We start from the raw sequence: 14,777 nt of genomic DNA, 5'->3' as shown, positions 1-14,777 counted from the left end.
TGGAATTCGTCGGTGACTAATGTCAGCGGCAAGAGGCTTCTAGCCTTCACTGAGAAATATAACGCTTGTGTTATAGGCCCGCCTTCTCCCACTCGCTTTAGTGTCCTCGGCACAGGCGATGTACTCGATATTGCCATACTTTCGAACGTTGCACTGTCGCAACGTTCAATAGATACCATTCTCGACCTAGATTCGGACCATCGTCCTGTCATTCTCAAGTTAGGTGACGAGCGCCCCTCTGGCCCTCCCACCAAAACTGTGGTCGACTGGAGGAGATTCGCAAAGCTCCTCCGCTCGAATGAATCCCCTCTTAAGGAATTAATACCTGGCATCGCCGACTCCGCGGCGCTAGCGATAGACGCGGCGAATAAATTTACCGATTATATTTTAAATACAATCCAGAGTTGTTCGAAAGAGGTAACAAACTTACCCGACGGTAGGTTTGATATCTCAGAAAAGCTCAGGCGATTGATTAGACGCAGGAACGTAGCTATGCGACGACACGATACATACCCGACTGACAAAAATCGTAGGGAATTTTACAGATTAAAGAGGAGAGTTCGATTCGAATTCGAACTTCTGCGCGGTGAGTCGTGGGATAAGAAGCTCGAGGGGCTCGCTCCATCGCACCAGGCATTCTGGGCGCTGTCGCGAGCTTTTAGAGTCGATTGTCTCTCGACTATGCCTCCTCTAGTTAGGTCAGATTGTTCAATTGCCGCCGATGACACCGAAAAAGCGGAATGTCTCGCTGACAGTTTAGAGGCTCAATGTACCCCGAGTAGTCAGCCCTGCGATCCGAGCCACATTGCGCGTGTGGATTCCGCGGTCGCAGAATGGGCGCTGACGCCCCCGCAAGGGGAACCGCTCCGCCCGACCTCTGAAGACGAGGTCAAAGTCATCATCAAAAACCTCAAAGATAGGAAGGCCCCGGGGCCCGATAAATTGTCTAATAGAATGTTCAAGTCCCTACCGGCTCAGTTCATATCTCTATTGGTCATTATTTTCAATTCCCTTCTTAAGTCGTGCTCATTCCCCGACGAATGGAAGGAGGCCATAGTCATAGGCATTCCCAAGCCTAATAAGCCGCGGAATATCCCGTCCAGTTATCGACCTATCAGCCTTCTCAGCTGTTTAGGTAAAATTTACGAGAGAATCATTCTCGTTAGACTCTCAGAGGTGGTAGAGGCCGACTCTCTGCTCTGCAATGAGCAATTCGGTTTCAGAAAGAAACATTCCGCCATACATCAAGTCCACCGTGTTGTAGAGCATATAGCTCGATACAACCTTAGGGATCCTTCTCACAGCAATACAGCTGCTATTTTTCTCGATATAGCGAAAGCTTTCGATAAAGTCTGGCATAACGGCTTGATTTACAAGCTGCGCGCCGTTTACGGCTTGCCAGACTGTCTCGTACACATCCTGCGGGACTTTCTCTCGAATAGATACTTTCGCTATAAAGTCGAAGGCACTCTCTCTTCCCCCCGCCTCCTCCGCGCAGGCGTGCCACAAGGCTCTACGCTAAGTCCTATCCTGTACTCGTTGTACTCCAGTGATATCCCGCTCACTCCGGGTGTTCACCTGGCTATGTACGCCGACGATACAGCCCTCTTCACAACCTCGCGTTGTACTATCCTATTAAAAGATCGACTCCAGAAAGCGGCCCGCGCACTCGGTGAGTGGTTCCGCCAATGGAGAATCGAAGTCAATCCCGAGAAGAGTAAAGCAATACTCTTCCCTCTCAATAAAAATATTAGAGTCTCTACCATCCATCTCTTAGACAAACCCATTCCCTGGGAAAAACAGGTCAAATATCTAGGTGTCACTCTAGACTCTAGATTAACTTTCAAACCCCACATTACAAAAGTCTGCAATAAAGCAAAGTACATTCTCAATAGATTATATTATCTCATAAACAAGAATAGTAAAATGTCACTTAGAAATAAGCTGACACTATACAAAGCTTGTATTAGACCTGTCCTCACTTACGCTTGCGTTGCGTTCGCGCACACCAAGCTTGCTCCCTTGCAAAAAGTGCAAAATAAATTCCTGCGCATCGCATCAGGTTCCCCCTGGTACGTGCGTAATGTCGACCTACATAGAGATTTTGAACTGGAATCGATTCACGAGCACTGCAAACGCTTAGCGAAGCGCTACTTTGAGCGCGCAGGCTCGCACGCGAACCCCCTCGTCGCCGCGGCGTGTAATTACACGCCTCACGCGATTCGTAGACGCCCGCGTAGCGTCCTCTTAGACCCCGATGACGCCATTACCGTAGCAAACGGCCCGTACGTAGGTAGGAAACACACTACACACGCACGACACACACACCGTCGTCGCCGGAATCGACGACGTAGTCTAGCTTATCTCACGGCCCGGCGGCGCCTCGGCGCCGTCGGGTCCAGCGGTTAGGGACCGTTAGCTCCCTTAGATTAGTCTAATTTTATCCCCCGGTCGCGGCTTCTGTGTCGCGGCCGGCTTTGCTTAGAATAGGGAAACTCCCAGCCCGCTCGACGACCGCAAGCCGAGGTTCGAGCCCCGCAGGGGGCGCCCTTGCGTCGTCGGCACTCCCCACAGGCAGCCACACAGTGCCTGCATATTTTCAGGGACAGAGTACCCTCTTCCCTACCCACCCGGTGTCGCTGTAAAGGCCAGTAAGGCTAACAGCATTAAAGTCAAGTCCGAAAAAAAAAAAAAAAAAAAAAAAAACCCACTTTTTTGAACACTTCCAATATTACTTTGGACGAAGCGAGACGTGCCCGCGCGTAACAGTTCACTTCAGTTCAGTACCGCGTTCAGTTCAGTAGTAGTGCAAGATGGCTCGTACCAAGCAAACCGCCCGCAAGTCCACCGGTGGTAAGGCGCCGCGCAAACAGCTCGCCACGAAGGCGGCTCGCAAGAGCGCACCTGCCACCGGCGGCGTGAAGAAGCCGCACAGGTACAGGCCCGGCACCGTCGCCCTCCGCGAGATTCGTCGCTACCAGAAGAGCACGGAGCTTCTGATCCGCAAGCTGCCCTTCCAGCGTTTGGTGCGCGAGATAGCGCAGGACTTCAAGACGGACCTGCGGTTCCAGAGCTCCGCCGTTATGGCCCTCCAGGAGGCGAGCGAGGCGTATCTGGTGAGCCTCTTCGAGGACACCAACCTTTGCGCGATCCACGCGAAACGCGTCACCATTATGCCGAAGGACATCCAGCTCGCCCGCAGGATCAGAGGCGAACGTGCGTAATTGCCAGCTAGCTTGCTTGCTTGCAATACAAACGAACAAACAAACAATATACACGATTGTGTATATTGTGTGTGTTGTGAAACCAAAAGGCCCTTCTCAGGGCCACAAATTATTCTGATATTTATATACGTTGTCGTTTCACACGTGTACAAAGAACCGTCTGGGCTGGCTGTCCGTCCGTCCTCGTGTCGTACTGTGTCGCACTGTTCATCTGTACGGGGCAATATTCAATGCAAACAAACATACATACTAATAATAATAATAATAATACTTAATTTAAAAAATAATAATAATAATAAATACAACATACTTGCACTTGCAACGTAGAGAGATAGAGAGATATTATATTATATATTACACTATCTATCCATGCACGATAATCATTTATATATATATATATATATATATATATATATATATATATATATATAAATAATTATGATAATAATAATTGCGTGCACTATACTATACTATGTACTATAACTTTTATTTTAATTATTATTGTTATCATCAGCATAATCCCCCCCCCCCCCCCCCCTCTCCCCTACTCCACATACGCATGACCAACGAGTGGAGCCGAACACAGCCGAACGTAGAGGGGGGGGTATATATTTAGAGAGGGTCAAAAAATATGCGACATAAGTTTCTACCGTACGTTCGCAGTTGAACGTCTCCCCGTCACTCGCGAGGAGCGGAGCGTTAGAAGTAATACCAGAAGTGTGCATACCGCCGTCACATAGTCAACATGACCGGTCGCGGTAAGGGTGGAAAGGGTCTGGGAAAAGGCGGAGCGAAGCGTCACAGGAAAGTGCTGCGCGATAACATCCAGGGCATCACGAAGCCGGCCATCCGTCGTCTCGCCCGCAGGGGCGGCGTCAAACGTATATCCGGCCTGATATACGAGGAGACTCGCGGAGTGCTGAAGGTGTTCCTCGAGAATGTGATCCGCGACGCCGTCACGTACACGGAGCACGCCAAGAGGAAGACCGTCACCGCCATGGACGTCGTGTACGCCCTGAAGCGGCAGGGGCGCACTCTGTACGGCTTCGGCGGTTAATATTTTAACCGCCAACCGCCGAACCGAAGTGAAACCGACGAGAGTGTGAGAATTTAGTGTGTGTGTTTGCGTTCGGGCGCGCGAGCGCGGTGGTCAGTCGGTGTAATCGCGTCGTTTACATCTCGATTGTGTGTGTGATCCAGCTCGAACCAGACCGCATAATCTCTCTCTCTCTCTCCGTCGGTTTCACATAAACAAAAGGCCCTTCTCAGGGCCGCACAAATTTCAGAATTAAATAAAATTTATGTTTCTTAACCACACGGACGTCCCGGACGTTGACTTTATTAAAAGTTCAGCGCTCCGAGTGTGCACTACTAGTTACTCACTTACTATATTTGGTGGATATGGACTGGACCGAACCGAACAATATGTATTTAGTATGAATAACATCCAAGTAGCTCTAACTCATAACTGTGGTAGGTAGGTAGGTAATGTAAGTATTGAAAATGTGTATGTGTGTGACATGTTGATATATTTTGCTACACACTGCACACTCACTGTACTACTACTACTACTACTACTACTACATACATATTCATGTTGTAACCAAAGCGCACAGTTTATACTTAAGAGATGTAGCGAGCGAGCAAGTAGGCAGGTAAGTAAGTTATAAAGTTATATCCATCCGTATTATGATTGTGTAGGGAGGGTATTGCACAAGTATTAATATTATTTATAAATATCAATTGTTAGTTAAAACGCTACGCTATAATATCAGCGCGCCCTGAATTTATTCGCTACAAATGCAATTGTGAAATTATGTTCCACCAACGTAGCGTAGCGGAAATATATAATAAAGGAGTTCAATTCATTAAATCTCGTATCATTAGCATATCACCCTGTGATGCTATAGCCCACAAGTGTGATGTATGTATCTATTATATATGATACATTGTGTATGTATATTATTAATATTTGATTGATTATGCACGGTCGGTCGTCCGTAACGAATGAAAAAGTAAATCATTACAATTAATTAAATGAGAATATATATATATATATATATATATATATCATAGCAGCATCATCCGTCACGTGACGCTCGTCTCCTTCTGTATGTACGAAATGGACTGATCACTACTACGACTACGACTACGACGACGACAACGGCGGCGAGTACGATGTGCACATGATTATATATTGAATATATTATTATTTTGTTTGGTATTAAAGTTAAAATCTTGATAGAGGGAAGAAAAGTAAACATTAAGAATTATATATATCTTAATAATATATATATATATATATATGCACACACACACAAACACACACACTCACCCCTGTAAACACTCCGCGTACTCGACAACGGCGGCCGCGGTGGACCGTCGCTCAGCGAGGGCATCGGGTGTTTTACGATGCTCCACTTGGAGGTCCTCGAGGGGGTCGACGGACCGTCGCACGGCGATCTTTCGATATCTCCGGGCGGGCGGGTATTCTTCGCTTTCGATCTGTCGAAACGGAAAATCGTTTCAATAAATTTTTATAGAGAAAAATAACTTTTAAACACGACCGGAGGTACGCACGTAGCACTTCGACGTATTCGACAGCTCGTAATTCCGTCAAATCAACGCGTGTCGTGGCGCTCGGCCCGCGAGCCGGTCGACGGGTTCACGGACGAGGCCCTCACGGGTGGCGGGTCCCTCTCAACATCTGAAATAATGTAAAAATTATAATTTTCTAGACGCCTGTTAGTGAAAAGTTTCGAGCGTTCGTACGAGAAAATGTCCAGCGACACCGCGGCTCTCCTCACGGTATCGCTACCGCTCTTACTGCCACTAGCGACCTCTGCCACGCCAGTACAACGTACAACGTATATATCAATATAAACTATACTTTCCGCGTTCATAACAATTTATTGCTCTTTGTGAGTGATCGTGTGCGTGCGTGTGCGTGTAATAAATAATAATAATAATAATAATAATGGCCGACGCAGCAGTAGCATCAGAAGCTCCCGCACCCGCCACCCCGGCGAAGAAGCCCAAGTCAGCGGTCGGCGCCGCCGCCGCTGCCGCCGCCGCCAAGAAGCCAAAAGCGAAACCGACCCACCCCAAAACCTCCGAGATGGTCAACAGCGCCATCAAGGAGCTCAAGGAGCGCAGCGGTTCGTCTCTGCAGGCTATCAAGAAGTACATAGCGGCCCAGTACAAAGTGGACGCCGAGAAATTGGCCCCGTTCATCAGAAAATATCTAAAGAGCGCCGTCGAGTCCGGTGCCCTGATACAGACCAAGGGCAAGGGCGCTTCTGGCAGTTTCAAGCTCGAGTCCAAGTCGTCCGCTTCGAAGAGCAAGCAGTCTGCGGCCGGCGGCGCCGGCAAGGGATCCTCCGCCGCAGCTTCCGGCGCATCGTCGTCGTCGGCCTCCGCCTCGTCTAGGTCGAAGAAGAAGAAGGCGTCCGGAGCTCCCGCCGCGGCGTCCGCAGGCGGCAGGGCCGGCAAGAAGGGGGCCGCAGCAGCAGCAGCAGCAGCGGCAGCAGCCGCCGCCGCCGCCGCCGCCGCAGCGTCCTCGCCGTCCAAGTCCAAATCGAAGACGACAGTGAAGGACAAAAAGGCGGCCGCCGCGAAGAAGAAGCCCGCCGCCACGGCAGCCAAGAAAGCCGCCGCCGCCGCATCCTCCGCTTCGAAGGCGAAGGGCGGAGCCGCCGCCGCCACCGCCGCCGCTTCTAAGGCGAAGAAGACCGCCAAGCCGCCGACGAAGAAGCCCAAAGCGCCCAAACCAAAGAAGGCAGCCACGCCCAGAGCCAAGCCGGCGGCTAAGAAGGCCGCGTCCGCCACGCCGAAAAAGTGAATAAATAAAATAGACATATATCTATCTATATACAATTGCTAAACGGACGTTAAATAACGCGCACTACACGAGAATAACTCGTGGCGAGTGTTGTGTGTGTGTGTGTTGTGTGTATGTGTGACGACGATAGGTAGGTGTATATACGTATATATATGTATATATACATGTGCAACGGTAGCACGACAAAAAGCCCTTCTCAGGGCTAACAAAACTTTCCAAATACGCCATACATACATATGTTGTATCAATGAACGGTGGTACAGTTTCTTCTACGACGAACGTCTCGTGTGCTACGAAAATTTATATTATGTAATATAATCAATTAAATCAATCAATATATTCACAGTATCATGAGTGATTGGTAAGTCGGTGAATCCACTATTAGATTACTCAATTCTCAATATTCATTCAAAATTAGTGTCACAAATAATAAACTCCTACTTCATTAACAATATAATTTTGTGACCAATTGTTGTATGGTCTTAAAAAAAAAAAAAAAAAAAAAAGAAAAAAGTATATATATATTAAGTGTATATATTGTTATCTGTATTATATATATTTACTATAGTATATTTTTATTATCCGTTTCTAGGCTGAACAGCTAGCTAGCTTTCTGTTTACTTCGGCGATTGTCGTGCATCGTCGTGCGTCGTCGTACACCGTCGCGCATCGTCGTTGTACACCGTCGTGCATCGTCGTGCATCGTCGTGAGCAATCGTCTACGAGAACGCTCGCTCGTGTCCCCGCTCAACGTGCGCGCGATACACGAGTACTTATTTCAAAAAACGGGCTTTTTTTTTAGAAAAGGAGTTCCAATCCGACCGCGGTACCGCCAGGACGTCTCAATGTCCGCTTGGCATCGCTTTCGCAATCACCAAAACCAAAAAAACCCAAAAACCAAAACCAATCCACGCACGCGCGCACTATCGACCTACTATACGGCCACCCTGCATCACCAAGAAGACGAAGAGGACCAATCGGCGTCGTTTTGTTCGGCGAGCGGCGATCTCCGTTGTTTTGTGTAGTGCAGTGTAGTGTGTTAGTGTCCATAGGATTTCACCTGGATTCCATACCCACGTGAGTACTTTTACACAGTGTTAGCTTAAGCTAGGTACTCACCCCGGCCCCACCAGGCCGAGACATTAGGTCAAAGTAGGCACACACCCCTCGCCACGGCGGGGGGTCAATTGTCCCCAAAATGATCCGAGTAGATGCGGTTAACCTGCTAAACTACGTCGCGCAACATTTCCCCGACGCCTTAGAAGGCCTAAAAACGTACGTCGATAATGAGGCGATCGCTCAATCGCCCGAGTTAATAGAGCAGATGGAGGACGAACCTGAGGAGGCCGACGCCGGCTCGGACGAGGACGAGGCTTCCGCAAATGACGCGGAGTCCGAGTCTGAGTCTGAGGCCGCGGAGGCTTCCTCGTCGTCTTCATCATCCTCTGAGGCCTCAGCCGACGAGGAAGAAACTCCCGGTGTGGAGGATAATGACGGTTTCGAGACCGTCAAATCAAAATCGGCCAAACGGAAGGCCCGTAGATCGCTAGGTTCTCCGCCAACAACCCCAGCCAAACGCGCCGCGCGCGCAGAAAAAACCCCCTCCCCGCGGTCCTCACCCCCGCGTAGGTCTAGGGACAACGCGCAGGTAGTCAAAAAGGGTGCGCAGGTAGACTCTACCGACAAGACTGACAATACAACCAAGACAAGCAATAATAATAGTTCGATCCCCGCGTCCAACTCTGGCGACGGTTCGGTACCGCTACCGGCCGGCGTTCGTAGGGACAGGTTACCTCCCCCGATAATAGTTCAGGAAAAGAAAGCGTGGGACAATTTACAACTATGGATGTTGTCCGCTAAAGTGCAGTTCAATTCTGCCAGATCCACAGCGCAGGGAGTTAGAATTCAGGTGTTAACACCTAAAGATCACAGGGTCCTTACGACCCACCTTAGGAATTCAAAGATAGGGTTCCATTCTTACGCTCTGGAGGACGAGCGTCAATTACGTGTAGTCCTCAAGGGTATCCCATCCGAGTTAGAGACCGAATCAGTTTTCCGGGACTTAAAATCCCAAAATCTTCCAGTTAGAGCAGTCCACCGTATGTACAATCAGTACACTAAGAAAAGCTACGACATGGTCCTAGCTGTCCTAGACCGTAGCCCTGAGGGCAAACAAATTTTCAATATAAAATCCATCTGCTCACTCACGGGCATTACTATAGATAAGCCATGGTCTCGTGGCATCCCCGGGCAGTGTCACCGCTGCCAGCTCTATGGGCATTCCGCCAAAAACTGTCACGCAAAACCCAGGTGCGTGAAGTGCTTAGAAAGTCACGCTACTGCTGACTGTCCGCGCAAGGTCCCAGACCCGGCCGTACCTCCCAGCTGTGTCTTGTGTGAGACCCAAGGGCACCCCGCAAATTACCGCGGATGCCCTAAGGCCCCACGCAGGTCCGGCGGAAAGGGCGGCAGGACGCATAAGGCTTCGATGCCTTCCCGTCCAGCGCAAAACCCGTCCGGCCCTCAGCCAAAACTCCAACCAGCCCCTCTTCCTTCCACTAACGCGTGGAAAAAACCTCTACCAGAGACCCAAGCCGCTAAGGCCTCCAATCCCAAACCCAAGCCCTCCAGGGCCACTTCCTCTGCCCGCCAGCCCCGTGGGGAGGTAACAGAACAGGATAGTATCGAAGACGCGATCGACATTGCGACCAGCTTTTTAGATATACTAGATAAAGACGAATTATTGGCCTTCGCGAAAGGCTTAGTAGACACAAACGGCGATCCTAAAAGTCGACTTCAAGTACTTAAGCTCAACAGGAAGCTTATAGCCAAATTACTACTTGTCAATGCTCAAACTTCCAATGGCGGTCAATAATAATTTTAGAATCAACCCGCCCGATTTAAGACTCGCGCGAGTCAAGCCGCGTTCTCTCAACATAGGTTATTTTAACGCTAACGGTCTCAGTACGCAAATGGGGCTAGTCCGCGATTTTGTTACAAACCGACAACTCGACTTATTTCTAGTTCAGGAAACGTTCCTTAGAAATTGCAATAGGGATCCCAAGATAGCCAATTACCGCACTATTCGTAACGACAGAGACGGCGCCAAAGGCGGCACCGTCATCTTTTACAGAAAGACGCTTCACGTCATACCGCTCGATCCGCCGCCGACGCTCACTAACATCGAAGTTTCGGTCTGTAAGGTTCACATGACTGGACATCCGCCCACTATTATAGCTTCCGCCTATCTCTCTCCATCAAAGAGTTTACTTAGAAGCGACCTACAGACACTACTAGACATGGGGGACTCGGTCATCATAGCCGGGGACCTTAACTGTAAAAGTACCAGGTGGAATTGCAACTCCACAAACAGAGGAGGAATCGAACTCGAAAACATCTATGACCTGACCACCTCTCGCTTTGAGATAATAGCCCCCCTCACTCCCACTAGATTTGGGCCCCGGGGCCGACCTTCAATTCTCGACATAGCCATCCTGCAGGGCGTCTCTCTCAGGCTGCGCTCTATCGAGGTAATACCAGAGTTAGACTCAGACCATAGACCTGTAATAGTTAAATTAGGACCCGATTGTCCTCCAGTTCTTCCTAAAACCACCATCACCGACTGGTCTAAGTTCGCGGAGCGCCTAGGCAATCCCGACACGGAACCGACAGACGACATACCTGACAGATTCGACTCGGTGGAAGTAGTCGAGGCGGAAATTAACCAACTTACTGACAGACTGGGTAGCACTCTCGACGAGTGTTCTAGGGAAATTCCAACTAATCCAGAAGGACATTTTAAGATCCCGCGAGATCTCAGAAAGCTTATGAGACGTAAAAACATCGCCAATAGGGCGCACGATTCATTTCCGTCGCCGGCTAACCGCGCTAAACTCTGGAGGCTCCAAAGACAGGTTCGAGCCCGGTTCGAGGACCTCAGAGACGAATCTTGGGATCATAGGTTATCAGAGCTTACGCCATCGCACGTAGCGTTCTGGCAATTAACTAAATCATTCAAAAACGACACCGTAGTCGAATTACCGCCGTTAATCCGTCCGGACGGAACACTAGCCTCAGACGATCTCGAAAAGGCCGAATGCCTAGCGGATAACTTAGAAAGTCAATGCTCCCCCTCGGAACAACCGTGTGATCCAATTCACGTCGCCGCGGTGGACACACAGGTCGAAACGTGGGCACCGTTGCCACCAGCGGGCGAACCTATAAGACCGACCTCTGTCGAAGAGGTACAAGACATTATAAAGCGCCTTAAGCCAAAGAAAGCCCCAGGATCCGATCGCATCTCGAATAAGATCCTTAAAATCCTTCCCATCCACATTCTAACGCTTCTCGTTGCCATTTTTAACACGCTCTTAAAAGAATGCTCATTCCCAGACCAATGGAAAGAGGCAATAGTCATAGGTATTCACAAGCCTAAGAAACCTCGCACATCCCCGTCCAGTTATCGCCCCATAAGCCTTCTCAGTTCAATGGGCAAAATATACGAACGTATCCTCCTCACTCGTCTCCAAGCCGCAGTCGTGGCCAATGACATAATCCCCCCCGAACAATTCGGCTTTAGAGCCAAACACTCCAGCATACACCAGGTACACCGCCTCACGGAATTCCTGTTATCCCGAGCCAAATTAATGCCATCAGCGGCAATCTTTTTAGACATTGCAAAAGCGTTTGATAAAGTCTGGCACAATGGCTTGATTTACAAGTTACAAAAGACTAACGTACCTGACAGACTCGTGCACATCATTCGAGACTACTTATCAAACCGCTCATTTAGATATAGGGTAGAAGGCACCCTTTCCTCCAGTAGGCCAGTTAGAGCTGGAGTCCCTCAGGGCTCCATACTATCCCCGCTTCTGTACAATCTGTACACTCACGACATCCCCAAAACCCCAGGTACAAACCTAGCCCTTTTCGCAGACGACACCGCCGTCTATACGTCCGGCCGTGTATCAGTCTGCATAGCTAACAGACTCCAAAAGTCCATGGACCGCATAGGTCAGTGGCTATTTCAATGGCGCATAGAGGTCAATCCCGATAAAAGTAACATCATTTACTTCCCCCTTCGTAGGACAGACTACCTGCCACATGTCCGCCTTCTAGGCAAAATAATTCCCGAGGCCAAACAGGCCAAATACTTAGGTGTCATTCTCGACAGCCAACTGTCCTTTAAAGCCCACATTACTTATGTTCGCCGCAAAGCGGCCTACGTCCTAAGTTGTTTGTATCCACTCATTTGTGCTAAAAGTAAACTCTCACTTAGAAATAAAATCCGACTCTATAAAGCATGCGTCAGACCCATTTTCGCCTACGCCTGTGTTGTGTTCGCACAGACAGACCTTAGCCGATTACAAGTAATCCAAAACCGTTTCTTGCGTAATACTACCGGTGCCCCGTGGTACATGCGTAATACCGATCTCCATAGAGACGTCAAATTAGACTCAGTAAAAGAGCACTGTCGGAAGCTCTCTAGTAGTTATTTCACTAAAGCCGAATCGCATCCGAATCCGCTGGTGGTAAACTCGTGTAATTACGCCAAACGACGCCCGTGGGATCGCCGTCGACCCCGGGATATCTTAACCGATGATGCTGACCCCATCACTAAAGCGAACGACCCTAAATTTGTAGGTAGGGCCACACACAATCGCACACATACACGCTACGCACACCGTCCCCGCCGGTGGAGACGAGGTCCCAGCTTTACTGTGGCCCAATCGCGCCTCGGCGCGAGAGGAGCCCGCACTCATTAATCCAATAGGGCATCAAGAGCCCTCCCCAGTAGGCTTTGGTCGAACCGATCGAAGCAAAGCCCCCCACTACGAACGGTGTTCGCAAGTCGCGGTCCGAGTCTCAAAGGAGACGCCCTTGCGCCACTGTGTTCTCTTTTGTTGGTACCTTCCACGGTAGCCATGCCAAGGTCAGAGCTCGTCTAGCTCGGCCTCCCCAAGCCCGGTGACGCTGTAGAGGCCGATATGGCCAACAGCATACTGCTCAATCGAAAAACGAAAAACGAAAACTTTTTTTTAAATATTGTCTTTCAAATTCATCTAACTATCGTTCAACATGTCGGGTCGCGGCAAAGGTGGCAAAGTGAAGGGAAAGGCAAAGTCTCGTTCCAACCGTGCCGGACTTCAGTTTCCAGTGGGACGTATACACAGGCTTTTGAGAAAAGGCAACTACGCCGAACGCGTGGGAGCCGGTGCACCGGTCTACCTGGCCGCCGTGATGGAGTATCTGGCCGCCGAAGTGCTCGAGTTGGCCGGAAACGCCGCTAGGGACAACAAGAAGACCAGAATCATCCCGAGGCATCTCCAATTGGCGATCCGTAACGACGAGGAGCTGAACAAGTTGCTCTCGGGAGTTACGATCGCTCAGGGCGGTGTACTGCCCAACATCCAGGCAGTCCTCTTACCCAAAAAGACTGAGAAGAAAGCCTAATCCTGACACCCCTAGTGCGTGTGTGCGTGTGTGGGTGTGGATTTGGTTTTCTGAAATTTTTGGGTTTTTTTTTTTTTTGTGAAAAGGCCCTTTTAAGGGCCACAAAATATTTCCGTGAACGCTTCGAAATTGCATAAATTGTTTCATTAAGCGAGACGTCTTCTAAAACAAACAAAATATATAAAGCATGACACTACATAGTGTGGACGGTCATGAATAAGTATATATATATATATATATAACAATTTTAGGCACACATCAATTTCGATATTATAAAAAATTGTCTAACAGACCACCCACACACACACACACACACACACACACACACACACACACACACACACACACACACACACACACACACACACACACACACACACACACACATAATATACAGGTGGAAGAGGCAGCGCTTCTTTTACTGAAACTGCATATAACATAACATATCACATAACTTCAGGGTAAGTTATTTTTCTTTATAGGGCTTTTATAGAGTAGTTGAAACTGTGGTTTCATTTAAAGTGGTGCTGACAATTCCATCCTGTATACGTAATGTAAACAAATTTTTAATTTCCTACATGTATCTTATAAATTTCAAATTTAAAAGTATACGAATGATAATATGTTCGGGGGGGGGGGGGGGGGGGGAGGTGGTTTGGATGATTGTGACGTGTGTACACGTACTTGGTCAATTTCGTCTCTTAAAGGCTGGCGCGCGTCGTAAGCGCTTGTGCGTCCACAGAACGGAATGACTACCGACCCGGATCCGACGAAATTTTTTAACCGACACCGTCGTGCACGCAGAGAGTGTGTACCTTTCTCATCGATAGTACTAATTACAAACCTTTCTTATCATGCCGCCCAAGACTAGCGGAAAGGCCGCCAAGAAATCCGGCAAGGCCCAAAAGAACATCTCCAAGTCGGACAAGAAAAAGAAGAAGCACAAGAGGAAGGAGAGCTACGCCATCTACATCTACAAAGTGCTCAAACAAGTCCACCCGGACACCGGAATCTCCAGCAAGGCGATGTCCATCATGAACTCGTTCGTGAACGACATTTTCGAGCGTATCGCCGCCGAGGCGTCGCGACTCGCCCACTACAACAAGAGGTCCACGATCACGTCCAGGGAGGTGCAGACCTCCGTGAGGCTCCTGTTGCCCGGCGAGTTGGCCAAGCACGCCGTCAGCGAAGGCACCAAGGCCGTCACCAAGTACACGAGCTCCAAGTGAAGTGGTCCGTCGAAGAGACGACAGTTAAAA

At 49.1% G+C, this 14,777-nt stretch overlaps 5 protein-coding genes across 5 annotated transcripts; all 5 read left to right on the top strand.

Moving 5' to 3' along the window:
* Nucleotides 1-2,732: 2,732 nt before the first annotated feature.
* Nucleotides 2,733-3,472, top strand: LOC146526665 (histone H3-like). Its single transcript, XM_085206847.1, has one exon. The coding sequence runs from the start codon at nucleotides 2,814-2,816 to the stop codon at nucleotides 3,222-3,224; it is 411 nt and encodes a 136-aa protein (XP_085062973.1). The 5' UTR covers nucleotides 2,733-2,813; the 3' UTR covers nucleotides 3,225-3,472.
* A 400-nt stretch (nucleotides 3,473-3,872) lies between these two features.
* Nucleotides 3,873-5,097, top strand: LOC146526664 (histone H4). The gene has a single exon (XM_085206881.1). The coding sequence runs from the start codon at nucleotides 3,970-3,972 to the stop codon at nucleotides 4,279-4,281; it is 312 nt and encodes a 103-aa protein (XP_085063007.1). The 5' UTR covers nucleotides 3,873-3,969; the 3' UTR covers nucleotides 4,282-5,097.
* Nucleotides 5,098-5,985: 888 nt separating this feature from the next.
* On the top strand, nucleotides 5,986-7,276 carry LOC146526663 (uncharacterized). Its single transcript, XM_085206853.1, has one exon. It carries the CDS (start codon nucleotides 6,202-6,204, stop codon nucleotides 7,063-7,065), a length of 864 nt encoding a protein of 287 aa, XP_085062979.1. The 5' UTR covers nucleotides 5,986-6,201; the 3' UTR covers nucleotides 7,066-7,276.
* A 5,850-nt stretch (nucleotides 7,277-13,126) lies between these two features.
* LOC146526662 (histone H2A) lies at nucleotides 13,127-13,625 on the top strand. Its single transcript, XM_085206851.1, has one exon. It carries the CDS (start codon nucleotides 13,144-13,146, stop codon nucleotides 13,516-13,518), a length of 375 nt encoding a protein of 124 aa, XP_085062977.1. The 5' UTR covers nucleotides 13,127-13,143; the 3' UTR covers nucleotides 13,519-13,625.
* A 604-nt stretch (nucleotides 13,626-14,229) lies between these two features.
* Nucleotides 14,230-14,771, top strand: LOC146526661 (histone H2B). Its single transcript, XM_085206850.1, has one exon. The coding sequence runs from the start codon at nucleotides 14,373-14,375 to the stop codon at nucleotides 14,745-14,747; it is 375 nt and encodes a 124-aa protein (XP_085062976.1). The 5' UTR covers nucleotides 14,230-14,372; the 3' UTR covers nucleotides 14,748-14,771.
* The last annotated feature ends 6 nt before the right edge of the window (nucleotides 14,772-14,777 follow it).

Source organism: Heliconius melpomene, unplaced genomic scaffold (genome assembly GCF_056956725.1).
Source record: "Heliconius melpomene rosina isolate 202511_hmr_F unplaced genomic scaffold, ASM5695672v1 Hmr00036, whole genome shotgun sequence".
Taxonomy (NCBI): Eukaryota; Metazoa; Arthropoda; class Insecta; order Lepidoptera; family Nymphalidae; genus Heliconius; species Heliconius melpomene.
Note: the sequence above shows the minus strand (reverse complement) of the source record. Positions and strands in the feature narration are given on the sequence as shown.